Source organism: Cynara cardunculus (assembly GCF_001531365.2).
Source record: "Cynara cardunculus var. scolymus isolate 2C chromosome LG 6, CcrdV1, whole genome shotgun sequence".
NCBI classification, from domain to species: domain Eukaryota; kingdom Viridiplantae; phylum Streptophyta; class Magnoliopsida; order Asterales; family Asteraceae; genus Cynara; species Cynara cardunculus.
In genome coordinates, this window is record NC_037533.1 from 19,281,103 (window position 1) to 19,300,598 (window position 19,496).

The window sequence follows — 19,496 nt, forward strand, 5'->3', positions numbered from 1 at the left end:
TGAACGCTCCTCTACATATATATATATATATATATATATATATATATATATATATATGTTTTAGTACGTATGACAAGAAATGAGGAGGGCAGAAGCATGGGATTATAATGATCTTTAACAGACAGGATTAAATATTCCTTTTCTTTCTATAGAGACAAGCAAAGGTATTGGGACAGCCCATGGCCAAAGGGACCAAATCATGAGTGGGGGCAAAGGATTCAAGAAAGAGAGAAAAAAGAATAAGAAAAAGGGGGAAGGGGGAAGGAAAGGGAAGGGAAGGGAGTTTCTATTCTCTCATATAACAACTTTAAATTCATCATCATCACTTGGAAAAGAAGCCTTTTTCGTTTGTTGATTGTGATTGTTTGAAAAGAACCATACCTTTCTAGGAAGGAAAACATTGCCTCTACTTTCCAAGAACCACCATCACCACCCACCACCACCACCCACCACCACTGCTGCATCCTCCGCTCAATTTTGCCAGCAACCTTAGTACCATGTCATGTTCTTTTTCTGGGTAACTGTGGATGTCTTAGCTGGCTTTCCTGAAAGTAACAGCCAGGAAAATCCCCAGTCGCCCTGAGGAATCGAACTGATGACCTATGGAAAGAAGCACAAATGCTCTTATTTGTTAGTTGAGCTGACCCTCAAAATTATGTATTATTTTTGGAATGATATAGCAAAGTAATCATGTGGTGTTGTAAATTAGTGACCGCATAGCTTTGACGGGTGTTGTCAAATGAGAGCAGACATGGTTTTCATAACAAATTTAATTGCTTTGTTATACAAGGTCGGTTGAAGAGATAGAGCTGATTTTAAACACGATGACTGGTCTGACCTGCACTCATGGTTTGGTGGACTTGAGAAGAAGAACCAACTTAATGCAGACAGCCATAATTAATCCTACGTGAATCAGTTACACAAGTTGATCAAATGAAGTAGTGGTGGATGGTAAGCAAAAAGTAATCAAATTATTTTGTTCCCATGGAAAAGTAGATAAAAAACCAAGTGGAAAATGTTTCGCAGAAAATTTCAGCTATTGCCTAATGTATATGTTACAAGGCATGGAATAGAACGAGCTACTGATCTGTAAGGTCTACCTCTCTAGGACTCGATATTCTAGGCCAGTCTGTACCCGTCTAGCCCCTCTAGACACACTGAAGGGGGCGTGCTAGAGTCCCACATCTTCTAGGCTTGGACTATTTCTCCTCGATATATGTTGGATCCTCCTTGTCACGTCAAGTGATGAGCTCTTATAAGAGTAATCTGATTGGGTTTCACATATCTAACACAACTATTTCATACGTTGGACCCCCCCCTCCCTTTCTCTTTTAAGGACTCTTTTGAAGAGTAATATGATGAGTTCCACATTCTCACATGGTATCAGAGCCAGTCTACCCGTCTAAGACTCGACATTTTGAGCCATTTTGTACCCATCTAGCCCCTCTAGACACTATGGAGGGGGTATGTTAGAATGCCACATCTTCTAGGCTTCGACCATTTATCCTCAATATATGTTGGAACCTCCCTTCTCGCGTCAAGTGATGAGCTCTTATGAAGAGTAATCTGATTGCGTTTCACATAACTATTTCATGCAGCAACTGAGCAGGATAAAAGATATCACAACAGAAATCAATTTGTGTACAAGTAGTTCCACAGATGTCAAAAATTGAAATGGGAAGTGCAATGACAAGACAAATAGTTCGTCTGTTTTGTTTGTACATCATTATCAGCCAGAGAGCAACCTGTATTTATTTTTGTGTTCATGATGGTTGTGTTTTGCATTAGATAGAAGATTTCTCAACATTGAGACAACAGCAAAACAGGAAAGCACCAGATACAGCAAAACCAAGTGCCAAAGCCATCACAATTGTCCTTTATGAATTGTTTTTATCTGTTTGTCATCTTATTCCTAAATGTGAACAAGAGCATAACAACATGGTGTAATGTAAAAGCATATACGAATGGACACAAGGTTAACAAAAGTACTTATTAAAGATGATAAGGATGCCACATCTGGTTACCTTGGACCATATCGTTTCGCTTTGAAGTGTAATTTATAGATAGGTCGTTATCCTCAGGCTCGGGGACTTTGAGCTTGTGTGGTAAGGTGTGAATCCATAATGACTGAAACAAACTACACCATCACATAAAGATGGGTTTTCGGGACTCAAATTCACGCAGAAAAAGCAAGATACAGACAACTTTTTGAGTCACTTGCTGTTGCTGCAACCTGAAGCATCATAAGGAAATTCAATAGAACAGTTTAGGATCAGAAAATGAAGTCCAAAATTGAGAGAAAATGCTACTCATGATCTTACCAGATAATCATTTGGCTATTTTCCATTTTGATTCTTTAGATATCTTCTACAATATTCTTACATTTTTAACTTCGAACAGTGTTTTGCTTGCACATATGCCATTATTGCAGGTAAAATATATGCAAACTCAAGAAGATTATCAAATTACCATGCCATTTTCTTTAGATATCGTGGATTGCTTTAAAGGAAAACTTGTAACCATCTAACAATTTTCACAAAACAGATTGATCAAAAGGTTGTTTCATGTATTCATTAGGCCTGCAACAATGGGGTAATTGCAAAAATTAGAACGTCTTGAACTTCATAGTGTACTTCCAGAGTGAAGTATCAAGTTTGGATAACAGATCAGCCTCATGCTTGTTGCCTCACTTCTGTTCTTGATAAGGGAGCCGATTCCAAAAACTCGGTGGTTATTTTTTGGATGTCAAACATGAATTAATCGATCTAAAAATGATATTTAGATCACCATTCAAGAAGAACACGTAACAGCATTCAGATCCATCCTAAAGCAATCGATATCTCAATCTATGCCCTTTGGATCAACTGAATGATAAAATTAACACCGAATTAAGCAGAAATCTCCCATGATGCATACGAAAATCTATGAAGCTGATTGCAACAATCAACATGTTTACATGAGACGAACTTATGGTTTATTGCTTACGAAGCTGGACACGACCATTCATCTATTTTCATCGCGTTCATTTCAATCTGAAGGATTCATGATACAGTGTCCAATTTCACCACACGCGAACCCTAACATCGAAGAATTAGAAGTTGTGAGCATACATACACAAATTCGTTCAGCGGAAATTGAGCAACAAAAGAAGAAAAAAACAAATCGGAATAGGAAAAAAAACTTGGTGATCATCTATGGATATAGTACCTTCAATAGTATGTGTTCTCTGGACCTCAGAACGAAAGCGGAGTCCAATCGGAGTATCTCAGTTGCGACGGCGTGTTCGTTCCGCCATGAACGGTTGATGAGATCGGAATAGTTGTCGTCCACCGCTAAAGTTCCTTCGGTCCAGGTCAATTACAAAAATACCCTCAACTGTTAACCAAAATAATACATAATTTTTTATATCAATACATTATAATCTTGAATTTTAAGTAATATAAATTAATAAATAATATTTTATACTTAAAAATTTATTTTTAAATTGTTTTATCAAATATTTTATAATATAGTATAGATAATAATTAATTTATAAAAAAATTATATTATTAAAAAAATAAACCGCAAAAATAACAACTTAAATTTCTTCAAATTTTATTTTAGATATTTTTTTAAATTGAAAATAGAATGTTTTTTTTAAACTTTTGTATGTTATATAGCTGATTATGGGTATATTCGTTGGTAACTTAATAAGTTTAATGAGAGTCCCACCTTATTCAGTCAATTATATGTGATAAATGGAAGTGGCTTAATGATATAAAAAGTGTCTTATTTAGTAAGCTTCTAAAGGGGCTCTACGTAAAAAACCAAGTTTCTTTTTCAAACATGTCCCGCCCAATTAAATAGTATGTTAAAATGTTCTCGCACAAAATTTTTTTCAATCTATACAGATTGATTAATTTTAGAGACGATTTTATTCATATATGACTTAATAGAAAGCCAATTAAATAACATGTTTAAAAATAGTTCTGGGCTAGGTTCTTTTGGGCCCAACAAGGAAAAACATATGGTGTGGTCCATATTTAACTAAGGACAATTGATTTGATTCATGTTTTTAAACCTGATGTGCCAAAATGGGCTTGTTTGGACCTTATTATTTAATTTTACTTTTTTTATATGTTATATATATATATATATATATATATATATATATTTCGTTTCAAATACAATTCATCGCATTTGTACAACTAATGCAACCCAATAAATTGATATATTTATGGAAATGATGAGAGTTTATTTATTATGATTTGAATATTTATGAAAGGTGAATATAGTTTATTTATTATGATCAATACTTTATATTATGAAATAATCAAAACTTCTATGAAATCATATATTAATCAAATTAAATGGACTGCTGAGATTGGGTTGTATTAGTTGTACAAATGTAAATAGTTGTATAATAACACACACATCTCTCTCTCTCTCTCTCTCTCTCTCTATATATATATATATATATATATCCTTAATAACTATTCATTTATATGGTATTCACATTGAAATACAAGTAACTGGAGATATTTTTTTTAGTTTATGTACATGTGTATATAACCAGACAAATTATTTGTATACACATGTATATATTGTATAAATAAATGGTTATTAAGGTTTTTACAATTCTCTATTCAACCTGATCATTCTATTATTTTACTAAATAAAAGTATATTCAGCAAATTTCTTAAACCAATTTTAGCCATTTCAAATATCATAGATAATGGAATTTATTTGTAATTACAAAAATTAGCTATATATCAAGTTCGATACGGAGATAAATTATAAATCAAATATAATATCTGATTTTTTGTCCCAGGGGTGATTTGAGCCTTTTGGGACGGTTCATCTATATCAGATATAATATCTAATTTTTTGTCCCCCCCAAATCATATATCTATATATATATATATATATATATATATATGTGTGTGTGTGTGTCCCCTCCATATCTTCTAGTCAAAATCGCCCCCAAAAGGTCAAAATCACCCTATGGGAGATTTGCATGGTAATTTTGTTGAAAATACTCCGAAAAATGGTCATCTTATCTATACTATATTATTAAACAAATTTAGCAAAAGTCTTAAAGTCTTAAAATTCTAAATGACCAAAATACCCTTTATACTCACTTTTTCACTTTTTCATCATCTCATCATCTCCTCTCCTCACATACACTCACCCTCTCACATACACTCACCCTCTCACAACCGATTTTTTTTTAAATTATAATTTTAAATTTACACTTTATACCCCTATAATTAATTAATTTATTTATTTTACGTCATTTACTTTTAAATGTTTCATTTTAAACTTTTATCAAATTAACATACATAATCGTATATCAATTAAAACGTGTTTAAAAAATACATTTTTATTTTAACAAGTTACACCATTATAATCGTCTCGTTAATACCTTCGAAATGAGTCCAATATTGAATAGTTTTTTACTTAATTATATTATTATATATTATATATACTGTGAAAAAAAATATTTTTAATATTTACGATTTAYACTTTTATAGTTATTTATTTATATATATACTATATATTTTGGGGTTAGGCTGTCCAAATTGCACTGTATAATATGTTTTGAATTAATATGTTCTTGGGTTTTTTTTGAAATATATATATACATGTATTAATTCAACTTTAATCTGAGTTTCTGGAAAAGAAAGATGGTAAACAGTTGAAATTTCATTCTAAAACCCAACTTTTTTTGTCTTTTTCATGCCTTATGATCTGTCAAATTTATAGTTTTCTTTATTGGTTTTGAGTGTTTATCTTAAAACTCAAGTTTCTTGGTTCTTTGCTCTTGCTGTAAATCAAATATATTTGTGGAGTCGTTTAAATATGTTGGATTTTAAATATATTGGATTTTAAACTGTCATACAATTTTTTTTTATCGATAGTCTGTAATTGAAACCATAACTCTTATTTATTCAAATTGTATTAATATGTAAAGATCAAGTGTAACTTATATCATCGTTAAATCTTATCTTATAAAACCAGTAGAACTTCAAAATCGTTAAAATTCATAGCTTCCGCCGCATTGCACGGATACACAACTAGTTAATGTAAAATATAAAAGGTCAAAATCACCCCAGAGGTGATTTGCATGGTAATTTTGTTTAAAAAACTCCGAAAAATGGTCATGTTGTTAATGTAAAATATAAGAGTCGTCGCCTTCACTTATCGAGTAAGACTCTCGGTCGTTGTCTTCGCCCTTACCGACAAGATTCTTGATATTTACCAGAAAATGTTGATAAACACGAACCAATTATGTATCAAAATGATGTGAACCACTCCAATTAAATCTTATGAAATAATTAGAATTTAAGTTATGGACCGATTGATGATTAAAAATGGAGTCATAAATGCTACATAATGCTTATGTGGCTTCCACATAAGAACACAAATGGCAAATCATCAAAACCTAATTAGTGTTTTTATCGTTCATCTTCTTCAAAACCTAGTTCCCTTTTGATTGTGTTGTATTTCATCGACTTTGGGTTGCTAACCCTCGAATTCGAACAATCCCCACCGGCGCAGGGCAGCACTACTCCACTCGTCTTTACTTTCGCGGCGGCGATTATTGGATACCCTCTTCTTTTCCGGTCACGCAGCACCGCCGCGAATCATAATGGTCGAGTCATCCTCTGTCGGAGGAGCGTCACTTCCTTCAGGTCCTGACGGTAAAAAACGCCGTGTCTCCTACTTCTATGAACCTTCAATCGGTGACTATTATTACGGCCAAGGTCACCCGATGAAACCTCATCGCATCCGCATGGCTCACAACCTCATCGTGCATTACTCTCTTCACCGTCGAATGGAGATCATCCGTCCCTTTCCCGCCGGTCCAGAAGATATCCGACGGTTTCACTCCGATGACTATGTAGACTTTCTGGCCTCCGTCACACCCGATACCCTTCACGACCACACACATGCTCGTCACCTCAAGCGGTTCAACGTCGGCGAGGATTGTCCGGTCTTTGACGGCATTTTTGAGTTCTGCCAGGCGTCTGCCGGTGGATCCATAGGTGCCGCTGTTAAGCTTAACCGGCAAGACGCCGACATTGCGGTGAATTGGGCAGGAGGGTTGCATCACGCCAAGAAGTCCGAAGCATCAGGGTTTTGTTATGTTAATGATATCGTATTGGGTATTCTTGAGCTTCTCAAAGTCCATAGGGTATGGATTTTTGCTCACTATATTTCTACTTTCCATTCTACAAATATCGAAATTAGCTGTTAGAGAAAATGGTCTATTTCTATTTGACAACATGCCATATTTGGGATTTTAGTTACTGTTTCTGGTGTGGATGTTTGTCGCTGCTGCTTTTGGTTAACACCGGCAAGGTTTTAAAAGGCAGAATCGAACCTTGAGGCGTTTTCCCTCGTTAGCGGTCCGAGGCGTAAGGCCCGAGGTGGAAATATACACCAAAATATGTATATATACTACACAAATATATACACATTTCTGTATATATTATACATGATACTGAATTACTAATTCACTGGTTCTTGACAGAGTAAAGAGTGAAAACATGAGATAGGATGAGAGGGTGTGAAAAAGTTGTTTGCTTGGAGGAAGAGGAAGGTTCAAACTTCAAACCACACTTTTTGATTGAGAGGAGAAAATACTAGTTTTTGGGTTTTAAAATATTAAAAGTACAAATTGGGCTTTGATTTTTATTTCTTAAAAATGAAAAAGACTCTTATACTGTAAAGAGAAGTACTACTGCAGCCATAAAGCTTATAAAATAAGTCAAAAAAACCATTGCTGAAGCAGATCATCTGAGGCGTATGCCTCAACACTGCCTCACGACTCACTGAATAGCCTCAATGAATCGCCTCACTGGACCAAGGCGTAAGCTTTGTCCCGGGTCCAAGAGGCGTTGCTCAGGTGCGTTTTGGGCCGCCTCACCTTGAGGCGCGCCTCGAGGCGTAAGCGTTGAATGATTTTTAAAACCATGAACACCGGTACCCTTTTCCATGATTATTCAAGTATTTTGGCTTTTTAATCTTGATTTCTAATATAGAGGTGGTTGATCATGAAGTTACTATTGAAATATGGGATTAATATACTTTAAACAAAACTGATCTATATGGTCTTAGGGCTCAATTGGGTTCTGAAAGTAGAAGTTTAATTTGGAATTTGGATTGCATGAATGCATCTTATATACAAGGTTGTAGATCAAAGTGGGTACTTGTTATGATCGTTTCACTTACCGAACAATGTTATTATGCAGCGTGTATTATATGTAGATATCGACATCCACCATGGAGATGGGGTTGAAGAAGCTTTCTTCACCACTGACAGGGTGATGACGGTCTCATTTCATAAATTCGGGGACTTTTTTCCTGGTACAGGGCATATTAAAGACATTGGTGCAAATCAGGGAAAGTACTATGCTCTAAATGTTCCTTTGAATGATGGGATGGATGATGATAGCTTCCGTGGTTTATTTAGACCGATTGTTCATAAAGTTATGGAAGTTTATCAGCCCGATGCGGTGGTTCTTCAATGTGGGGCGGATTCATTGGCGGGTGATAGACTTGGGTGCTTTAATTTGTCGGTGAAAGGTCATGCAGATTGTCTTAGGTATCTTAGATCATTCAACGTTCCTCTAATGGTTTTAGGTGGTGGTGGTTATACAATTCGTAATGTGGCCCGGTGCTGGTGTTATGAGGTCTCTTCTCCCGATTTTTTTTAGTGTTTCATTGATAAATTTTCCTATAAGAAATTGTTCGGTTCTGCTGGAATACTGACAATCGAATTCAATTTCTTCAAAATTTGCAGACAGCAGTTGCGGTTGGGGTCGAGCCTGAAAATAAACTGCCTTACAATGAATATTTTGAGTATTTTGGACCAGACTACACTCTTCATGTTGAGCCAAGTCCTCTTGAGAACCAAAATACTCCAAAAGATTTGGAGAAAATCAGGTGAGATTGTATTATAGATACTGTTTACCTGTCTAACCTTGAGCACCTACTTTCTGTTAAGTTAATTTTTATAGGCTTCATTAAATTAGAAAGTTGTTATATCTTCATTTTTATGGTTCTTTGGTTCATAAAAGAATATGAAATTTGTCAATAGACAACCATTTTGTGCCTATAGAGCTAATAGTTTCTTTTATCGAGAAATAATTCTGTCATGGAGTTTGCTTTGCCATAAATGCATCTAATTGTTCCCTAAATCTATGTTAGAAAATAGTTTTTTAGATGCTATATGATACATGGATGTTGGGTATACTTGTTAGGAGTTATATTTGATGTTGGGATTCGTCTCTAGGACTTCCATAGATGACAGAGTTGGAGAGTGGATTACAAGGAAGATTGAACACATTTAAGATCGCGTTTTAACTTCTGATTTTAATCAACACATCCTAACAGAAAGTGTTGGAAGTGCTATATCGACAGTGTCTTAAAACTTCTGGTTCAAGTAGTAGTGTCAACTAACACTTTCTCAACATTCTTTGACCTTAATTTGCTTATTGGTGAACCGGATTTGGTTAGAGAAGTTAGTAAGCTGTATTAAGGTGGGAATGGAGAAAATATAGATGCCATGGTTATGGTTATTATCTAATAATTTAAAGCTAAAAGATTAATGTAAGGAGCTGTTTAGTTGGTTCCCCATTAAGCTATGTACGGATAAAGCTGTCGGTGTGGATTAATCTGTCTGTATAGATTGGGAATGTTTTGTTTGGGATATTTTTTCATAGATTGAAGGAGCGTGCTTGGGAAAAAAACTTGGCTTTTTGCATAAAGCTCCCTCTTAGAAGCTTACCGAATAAGCCACTTTTTATATCAAGCCACTACCAAACTGTCATTTATTGCTGACCGAATAAGTTGCGAGTCTCATTAAGCTCATTAAGCTGCTAACAAACATGCCCTGAGTTTGTGGTGCATATGTGCAATATACATACAGTCCAAAGTAGGTGGGAAGAAGGCAATAAAAGAGTGTACGCGATAAAACCAAAGCAAACAAACCTAGTATGCTTACTTGAACATAAATATTAATTTTACCTCATTGACCATTTTCTATCATGCATGGTACAAAAAATTTCAAGAGTATGATTAGCTCTTCTTTTGATACTTTGATGAGGATGGACCAGGGTTTGGAGTCATTATGCACATAATTTTATGTTTAGGCTTAGCCCGGTTTTGTAGCCAATTGAGTTCAAACTCATACAAGAAGATTTACCTGAGCTAGTTTAAGAATTTGTGTTTGTATATTTGTCATGCATATATATATATATATAATATTATTAGAACCTAGGTCGAATAGGGTTTAGTTCCTATGAACTCTAAAAAACTCTTAGTCCATTTACATTTTATACATGTAATAGCTAGTAATTTGTTCAAGTTATGAGACATTCATACTTAGGCTCATTTGGAGGGTTAGTTTTGAGGTATCATCTATATTTTGTCATGGGATTCTTATGATGCGTGGTTTCTAGTCATGTGTAGGTTAATTTTGAGGTAAATATCTATATTTTGTCCTGGAATTCTTATGATGCTTGTTTGGAGGGATAGTTTTGGTCTTTCCATGATCCATATATGTGTTTTTAGTTATTGCTTGCTTTTCTCTAATTTTATTTATTATTAGTGAGCGGGATGAGACTAGAATGTGTGGCTTCACATAAAAAGGGAGAACCCTTACCACCACACCTTCACATCAGAATCATCCAAATTTTTTTTAGCATTGTATACGCTCTCTCTTTCTTAGTGTACACATGCATAAATGCATATTTACTAAATCAATTATACACCTAGCTGATATTGAAGAATTCTCTAGTGAGTGTGGTGGGTTGTTGGTTAATCGAAACCAAACCAAATCAAACAATGCCAGCATGCCCTGCTTGTGTGCAGGGTCTTTTTTTTGAGGGGTGGGGAGGGGGATGCATGCAGGCTTGTTCTCTACCCCGAATGGTAGAGCGGTCTCGAAATGTGGTTAAAGCTTGTAAGTCCCAGTACCCTCCTAACCGAAGTTAGTCTTGGGTGGCAAATTTCTCGGGCCTTGAACAAGAAATCTAGGATGAAAGCCTTTCTATTTTGGATTTTTTAATTGTTTAATAGGTTTTGTTGCATTTACTTTCTCCATGTCTTTCTGGTCTACATGAATATGATGTTGCTCTTTGTGTGTCACTAGTGTGTGGGTCTTTTATGTTCTTTCTTTTATTTGGGTTGTGGGAAGGAAGGATGGAAAAAATATTCCAATTTATATTTGGGGTCTGGTTTTCAACTTTACGTGCAAGTTGTAAGACATAAATTCAAAGAAACAGCAGAATATCAACATCAATATTAACATAAATCTTTCGTCGATACTAGTTAGTGTAGGTAAAATGAAACAAGAGGGAAATTCTATGTAGGTGAACCCTGTTCATGGGTCTCAATAATATTCCTCTATGCATTTCTATCTAAGACGGACTTGTTTGGTATCTTGTGGTCACTCAAAACTTTCTTTACTAATTTGATATGGCACTTTCTAAGGTGCTTTTCAGTCTCTCCCAAAGCTTGTCGCTATTTTTGAATGTTTTATCCCATTATTTTGCTTTGAATTTTGGTCTACCTTGTAAGGTGGAAGAAAGGAAGTTATGGAATGAAAACTAACAAAACCTAACAATTTATGTAGTTTCAGCTCAAAGTGCATGAAATTTATGTAGAGTAACTTAAACCATCATTAGAATTATAAATATTGTAGGATTTGCATGCTCAGTGGCAAATCATTTAGGTCCCGTTTTGTTTGCAGGAATGGAAAGGATTGGGAGGATTTGGAAAATTCATTCCAATCCCGTGTTTAGTTTGCAGGATTGCTCGGATTTGAAATCCTAGGATTTATGAAATTCCTCAAACATAGGATTTTGACATCCCCTGGGGGTGGTTGGGATTTGTGTATAATAATGTTCTAAAATATGTTAAAAACATGTGTTTTCCAATAGTCAATTAATAATAAGGTACTCCTTGTAAAAATTTTCGGTTTGATATATCTTAGATTTGTGTTTTTGAAGAGATTAGTGAATTAGTGATGCTTTAATCATTCAAGATTTTATGAATGATGGTAGAATTAACTTCTTACCAGCTTAGGAAGGTGGTCTCATTATGCAAATGGCAAACCTTCAGTCGGATGAGTGGCGGACTGACCGACTGAGGTTTTTATGAGCATTGGTAGTTTGGGGGTTTAATTGATTGGATACCCGAGAACCAAAATATTTGGGTGCAGTGGCAAGTAAGGCTGGTGGTTGTTATTACTGTTTCGAGAGTGATGAATATTAGAATCTGGTGTTGACATCAACACCTTGATAACGTAAGCACAATACTTATAGATTACATACGGGCCATGGGCCAAGATCATTACAAATCCTAAAAGACTATTTAACCTAATTAGATAAGTAATATAAATGAATTTTTAATCTTAACACTTATCCTTGAGTTGGAGCAAATACATCAAACATGCCCAACTTGTCAAATATAGGGTTTATCTGAGATCCTTGTCTATCCAGTTAATCGTGCCATTGTAGCGGTGGTATAGCGGTTTGTAGCCATGGAGTGAATAGTGCATAGCGGGACAAAATTGCGGTAGCGGGGCTATTTACCGCTATTTGAAGGTGAAATAGCGGTGCTAAAGCCGCTATTTAGTGGTGCTTGATTTATTATTTTGTTTGGGCTCAAAATCAATAGGCTTTTTTTCCTCTTATTTTTCTTCCAAGCCTAGGCTTTTTTGGTTTATCATCGTCTCTGTTTGTTCTCTCCTTCTCTTAGTTTATCATCGACGTCTACGGTGTATATACATATTTGTATTTATTATGCGAACCATATATGTTTGTGTGTTTGTATATGAAGCTATCTAGGCAATTAATAGCAACTAGTTGGTGATGGTTTAGCATTGTTATAGTGGTTAGCAGTGGTTGAGGAAATAGAGGTGCATAATAGTGATCTCGCGATTAGCGGCGATATTTACTGTTATATGACCACCAAAATGGACCTCAAATAGCAGCTGGATAATCACAATTTCTCCCTAGGTCGTTTTGGTAGGATATTTGGGGCTTATGTTAATATGTTTCAGACTTCTACCTTTAGTGATTAGTTTTTTTATGAATTATGTTTTATGTATGCGTCCCTTCCAAAGAGATTCGGTTATGCTTTCGGATTCAATTGGTTTTTTCCATGCTTCAAGGTTCGAGACTCTGGACTTAATTTGTTTTACTTACTTGATAGTTGATATGTACGACTGTATCAGACATATTTACATTTACAATATATTGAGTTCCTTGCTTTATCATATATATATATATATATATATATATATATATTTGTATTTATTATATGAAACTTAACAACTTAATTTCTTTTCCGCTAAGACATCTTTTTTACCAACGCCATAACCACTATATCAATTCATGTTCCTGACCATGAATTTATAAAATTTTATAAAACAATTGCTTTAACCGCTTAGAGTAACATTGGTAGTAGCTATAATAATGCTGTAATAACATTACTAATAAGGGGATTCTAGGAATTGTTAGTAGTTTGTTACATAGGGGTAAAAGGGGAAAGTAGTAGACTGAGAGGATAGGAGGGAGCATATGATTTGTAATCAACGAAAAAGGCGAGAGCTATAGGGAGGTTAGTTATTTGATTGAGAGTAAAAATCCTACCATCTCGAAATTGTTTTCTTTCGTTACTAATTAATAGGAGTGCATCAATTGGTTTCGAAGTGGTGATTTTGGCACCATGACATAAACATTAGCTTCCATTTAGCTTCTCAAATCGACAAAATGGAAGCCAATTTTAGGAGAGTCTAGATCAAGGCGAGTTCACTCAAGGAAGATATCTAAACCATCATGAAGAAACTTGAAGTCTTGAAAGGCGGATTAAGATAGTAGAGAAGAAAAGTGGAGGGGCTAAATCGAGTCGATCTCGGGAGAACAACGTTCGTGAACCAAAATTTTTGACTTTCAACGTCAACAACCCCTATGATTGGATTTCACAAGTTGACAATTGTTTTTCCTTGAACGGTTTGAATAAGGAAGAGCAAGTGGAGGAAAAAACTATAACATAGGTCGCATTCCTCTCTTTGCAAGTTCGTTTGAAGGCGTCACCTCATGTTGGTTTCAATGGGAGCACCAGGCCTCTTATTCGTTGGTAGGATCTGAAGTGATTGATACTTTGTGAGTTTCGTTCCATAGCCGATGGTTCAATCTGTGAACAAATCTACACCTTGAAACAAGGTGTGGCCATGGAAAGGGGCGATATGGAGAAGAATTTGCAGGGAGTGGAAGGAGAAAATATAGAGAGGGACGGTGAGAGAACACACATAAAAGAGAGATCAATATTTGAGGGGAAGTGTTGGGTTAGACAACTATCTCAAGTCTCTGTCGCCTTTGTCACCACCCTCTCCGCCATCACCTCCGTCATCTTTGCCTACTCCACCATGGCTGACACTGGTCACTGACGCTCACGGTCATGTATTTACATGAACTATTGAGTGGAACCAATACCTTAGAAAAGAGATCGATTAGGAGAAAAGCCCAATCAAGTCGTTGACTCGTTTCAGCATGTCCCAATCGAGTTTAGTTATGTCAATATGGCTTAAGTTTAGTCAAATTCGGCTCAAGCCTATGCCAAACTTAATATGGACTTGGCATACTTTGTATCATGGACGACATAAAGAAAGATTGGTTGGCCCCCACCCCCGCTAACACCGTCCTAGCCAATGGATTGTGGTTTATTTTCTCTAAACCATGTGCTGCTCAGTTTGATGGCATTGGAGGATTAATGCTGCCCTACCACTTGTATAAAATAACTCTTCTTCCTTATCAATTTTTGAAGATGTGGCATGTTCACCGCACCGATATGGTTGGGATTGGTGGATTAGAAAGCATGTTTATTGTTCCCAAATATATTGCAAAAGCAAGACTTGGGACTTAAATTGGGACATGATAATCCGGTGGATGGGATGTAGAATTACAGGTTGTGGGATGTTTTTAATGATTGTAAGATTGGAAACTATGCAATCTTCGGGATAAACTTTAACTCCGTGTATCCGACCAAGCATATTCCTTCAAATGTGGGGACCATCTGGTTTCTGAAAGTGTGTTTTACGGGCAATTCTTGGATGTCTACCTCACTTGGTTCTTCTATGAGCACATTTGCCAGAACTTGAAGCTTGTGGGAGAATGATGGAAGTGACATATTTGATTCGATATATAACATGGATATAGATGAAGAAAAATGCATCTTCTATGAGTAAACGAAGGTGGTTAAACATGAAGATGTTTTAGTGGTGGTTTAGAAGGTTTTCAAAAGTTTATAGGAATCGCACATAACACTACTCATGCGAATGATCATTGTGTTGCCATTGGTGATGGTGGCAAGCTTGTGGGTAGGGATATGGGTAGTTGGTTACTTCATTTTGATTGGAAGTTAAAAAAGATAAAACCATCGGTCTAATTTACAGAGATTTATCGAATATTGCTAAAGGGGAGCACTGCTAGAGATGTTTTGAAGTCAAAGGTAGAATGGTCACATTCAAGTACCAAACTACGACTACTTGAAGCATTATAACCTAAGATTTCCAGTATACTTTCGCAAATGGAGAAAATTGGGAATGTAGAGGATCAAGACCGGATGCTACAAGCAAAGACATGAGACTACGAAGTTGGTCTATCCTTTGTCTAGTAACCGACCATCCATGGTCGTTGTGTTGAAAATAAGTTTGGTCAAGAAAAGTTGGATCTGTCTATAAGTTGGCGGAAATCCAAGCATGGTACTCACTGAAGTTCTTTTGATTTCGACTCTGGCCTTGACGAGCAACAATGAAGGCGGTGTGAAGCTTATTTGGAAGGCGGTTGCAACTGGTAGGGGAGATGTCGTAACATGCCAACAACAATTTCTTCATTTCTTTTCCACGTTGAGGACAAGGTGAAAGTTGGGGGGTGGGTATTATTATACCCCGGGGGGAACTTTCGTTGGTAGAGGTAAAGGTTAGAGTAACATTTATGGTAGTTATAATAATGCTGAAATAGCATTAATAAGAAGGGTAATTTAGGAATTGTGAGTAGTTTGTCCCGTGGGGGTAAAAGGGGAAAATAGCAGTGAGAAGTCTGTTAGATGAGAGGATAGTAGGAGGGGCATCTTGTTTATAAACACATTGGGCTGTTGTTCAGGCTCATAACTTTCTTAAAAACATCATTGGGCGGTTGTTCAGGCTCATAACTTTCTTAAAAACATCTTGCCATGTGCTCAACAAAAAGTTCCGGATCAAAAAAGTCAACCGAACTTGCCGGTTTTCGGATTCACTCACTTTTCGTTCTTCTATTTTTAGCTTACCCGTTAGTTTGTTTCTCAGTTTTAGCATGCGCGACTAGTTTTGGGGGTAAAGTGGTCTATGGTAGTTGTTAACTTATAAATTCTAGATACATGGAAGCGATTTTAGTATATGTGCTCGTAGCTATATATTTCGATGTACTTCCTTGGTTTGATGTAAATTGCAATGTTTAACCGAGCAATTTGACCAAATATCTAATATCTTATATACCTCCGTGTTATGGTGAGTATTTTATAATGATGGAGATGGTCAACTATCACCTGCTTTTCAAAACTTTGTCATATCCGACTCTCTCTTTGTCACGCTTTTCACAAGCTGGGGGTTTTCACCTACATAGCCGCTCCATTCTTTGGGGTATGGGTCAAGTCTGCCTACAACTTACGCTCCACAGAACTCAAAGTTTTGTTTGGTTTATGAAAATGGTAAAATAGCTAAATAGTTGAAACATAATATACTAAAACGGGGTCTTCACGGAAACGTGTCTGACCCCCCCCTCCTCCTCATGGGGCGGGACCCACCTTCGGATGGGATATATTACACTTGTTCGGTTTGGTTTTCGAACATACTAAACGGCGAAATGTTGCAATTTTTATGCGGCATTCTGGAAAACAAAGTGGGTTTTTCGTGGGATGTAGAAATATTACACTATTGTGCATGAAGTCATTTCTGAAACTCTATTTTGACGGATATCAAACATCACAGGAACTTGCTGCTCGAGCAACTGTCGAGATTACCACATTCTCCTAGTGTGCCATTTCAGATAACGCCACCTATCACGGAAGCCCCGGAGGAGGTAAATAATACGGTTATGCGATATATTCACTGATTTCCCTTCACATTATTCCTAATTTTGTTGCTTTCTAATGAAATAGGCCGAGGAGCCGATGGAGAAACGACCAAAACCGCGCATATGGAGTGGCCAAGAATACGATTCTGATGTTGATGAAGAAGAAAAGCCTCGACGTCAAAGCTTTAACGCGAATATTCTTACAAGGTAGTATCAAATGTCTTCTTGTACTCTTTTTTATTATGAAGACATGCATACACAAGCACATAAGTTGTGTTTTAAGACAAACTTAGGGCGCGTTTAGTACGTGAGACAAGACATGATAGAACAAAACATGTTGTCCTACATTCGGTGTGGTATTTGACCAACAAAAACGCATTTTTCGTCCCGCCAAAATAGGTGGAACAAAAATCAGGGAGATGAGACAAAGATTGGTAAATTACTAATATACCATGTCAAATTATGACATTTCGCAATTCTTTCACCTTCCCACCTGTGAAATTACTAAACTACCCATGTATTTCAATCTGTAGTAAATGTGATGCATGAAAGTTAGAGGCCACTCCCTGTCCTAAACACAAATGTCCACAATGAAAAAACACGAAGTTGTAGAAATGTGTGATTACGACAATTCATCTAATGACAAATTTACCCTTAATAATAGAGTAGAACTGGAAAATATTACACTTTTTGAAAGTGGACACTTATTTTGGGACAGAGAAAATATTTGTTTGACCTCAAAAGTCAAAGCATGGACAGTAAATCCATCCATATTTTCATGTGTTTTAACTTGAATTTGAAACTACAACCACTGTCAGGGATCATGCAAGGGGTAACATAAAGGAAGAAGATATGATGGATGGGGATGATGCTCCTTCATGAGTGTCTTTTTGGAGTTTAGTGCTCTACAAAGATGTGTTACATTTGCTCTGAATTAGAAAACTTAGAAGGGTAAAATAGGCAAACAAAAATGGTTATAATTGTAAATTTTTGGTTCAACTATCTGAGGATGCATTGCATGCATGGATCAAATGTATAACTCTACACTTGTTTTTGGTTCTTGAAAATTCATGTTGTTAGCTTCCACAATCAAGTAAATCAAGACTTTGTCATGTTCAAAAATCCAAGTCCCTTTGGTTTCTTTTTGTTGGTTCACTTTTACTGATGCTACATTTGCCCAAAAAGTTGGTTATTGGCAACCCAACGGGCCTCACTTAGCGGTCAAGGCTCGTGGGTTCGGGTTTGACCCTAGACCTGTCTTGTATTTGGATAAAGTTATCTTGTTATGTGGGGTCTGGGGTGGATGTATGGAGACTTGTTCTTTACTTTAAAAGAGTGATGTTATATTCTCTTGAAAGTAACTCTGAACGGGTACAAATTTTTTGAAGTGCGTTTTTGGGAGGTTATACAGTACACGTTTATTTTATTTTGTGGGTTTCGGTGTTTATGTTGAAAAATCAGAAGTAGAGAACATGAAAGGAAATTTGAATGGATGAAAAGTGTTTTGCTATGATGTCGTTTTATTAAGTGGTATGATTCGATGCTACAACGACATGGAGATGTATGTTGGTGATCGATAGTTAAGAGTGAAAATTATTAGTGGCATCTGGTTCGATACATTGAAATAAATCATACTGATACCAGCGAAGGAAACATTTCTTAGCCAAATTGGGGGGAATGGAACTCAGTACGGGGTTTTTTTTGGAAGTATATAATATTTATATACGATAAATAAAACAAATAAACTCACACACCCTCCTCTTCTTTGGTGAGGTTTGAACCCTTGACCTCCTAGGAGGTAAATGACTCACATACCGCTAGGTCAAAGACACTTTGATAGTACGAGGTTCTTTTATTCCTTCTTTGTGGCACAAACAATCCCCCTTTTATTTTTATCTTACAACATTCTTATTTCCATTTCCCTGAAATGATTCAAACAGATGCTATGTTCTTGTAACCCAAGTATTTATAGAGAGGGTGGTTGAATACAGTTTCTTTCAAGTCTTGTACACAGTATAAATTATAAATCAACTAGCGATCTGAGTATGAACACGAGATTTTTATACAATAGCAGATTACAAGACATCTCACTCACTCTGAGGCGGGTTCCGTGTGGGACCGGTTGAAGTTGTCAGTAATCAACTTTTTGTCCAAATTTGTTGGTCTTCTTGTGACTTTTGTGAAGTCACTGTAGTATGTTCCCCATAATGCATTTAATGTACGCCATACTGTATTAAATGTTGCATTTAGGGCATGTATGTTTTACAGTACCATGATACTATCAAATTGTCTCTAAATCATTTTTTGCAGCTTCACATGGGTTTACAATCTCGTAGTCCTCTTTTGCATTCAAGTTAATAAGACAGAGTTATTCAATTGTTGAGTATTAGA

General features: G+C 36.1%; 1 protein-coding gene and 1 long non-coding RNA gene across 2 annotated transcripts; one reads left to right on the plus strand and one right to left on the minus strand.

Moving 5' to 3' along the window:
* Positions 1 to 273: 273 nt before the first annotated feature.
* Positions 274 to 3,316, minus strand: LOC112514797. Its single transcript, XR_003069432.1, has 3 exons — positions 3,208 to 3,316; positions 2,025 to 3,077; positions 274 to 600 (listed from the first exon to the last, which is right to left on the minus strand). It is a non-coding gene; the product is annotated as an uncharacterized LOC112514797 (long non-coding RNA).
* Positions 3,317 to 6,420: 3,104 nt separating this feature from the next.
* LOC112514976 (histone deacetylase 6) lies at positions 6,421 to 18,227 on the plus strand. Its single transcript, XM_025121630.1, has 6 exons — positions 6,421 to 7,177; positions 8,238 to 8,678; positions 8,789 to 8,931; positions 17,021 to 17,111; positions 17,191 to 17,312; positions 17,924 to 18,227. The coding sequence occupies exons 1-6, from the start codon at positions 6,632 to 6,634 to the stop codon at positions 17,985 to 17,987; spliced, it is 1,407 nt and encodes a 468-aa protein (XP_024977398.1). The 5' UTR covers positions 6,421 to 6,631; the 3' UTR covers positions 17,988 to 18,227.
* The last annotated feature ends 1,269 nt before the right edge of the window (positions 18,228 to 19,496 follow it).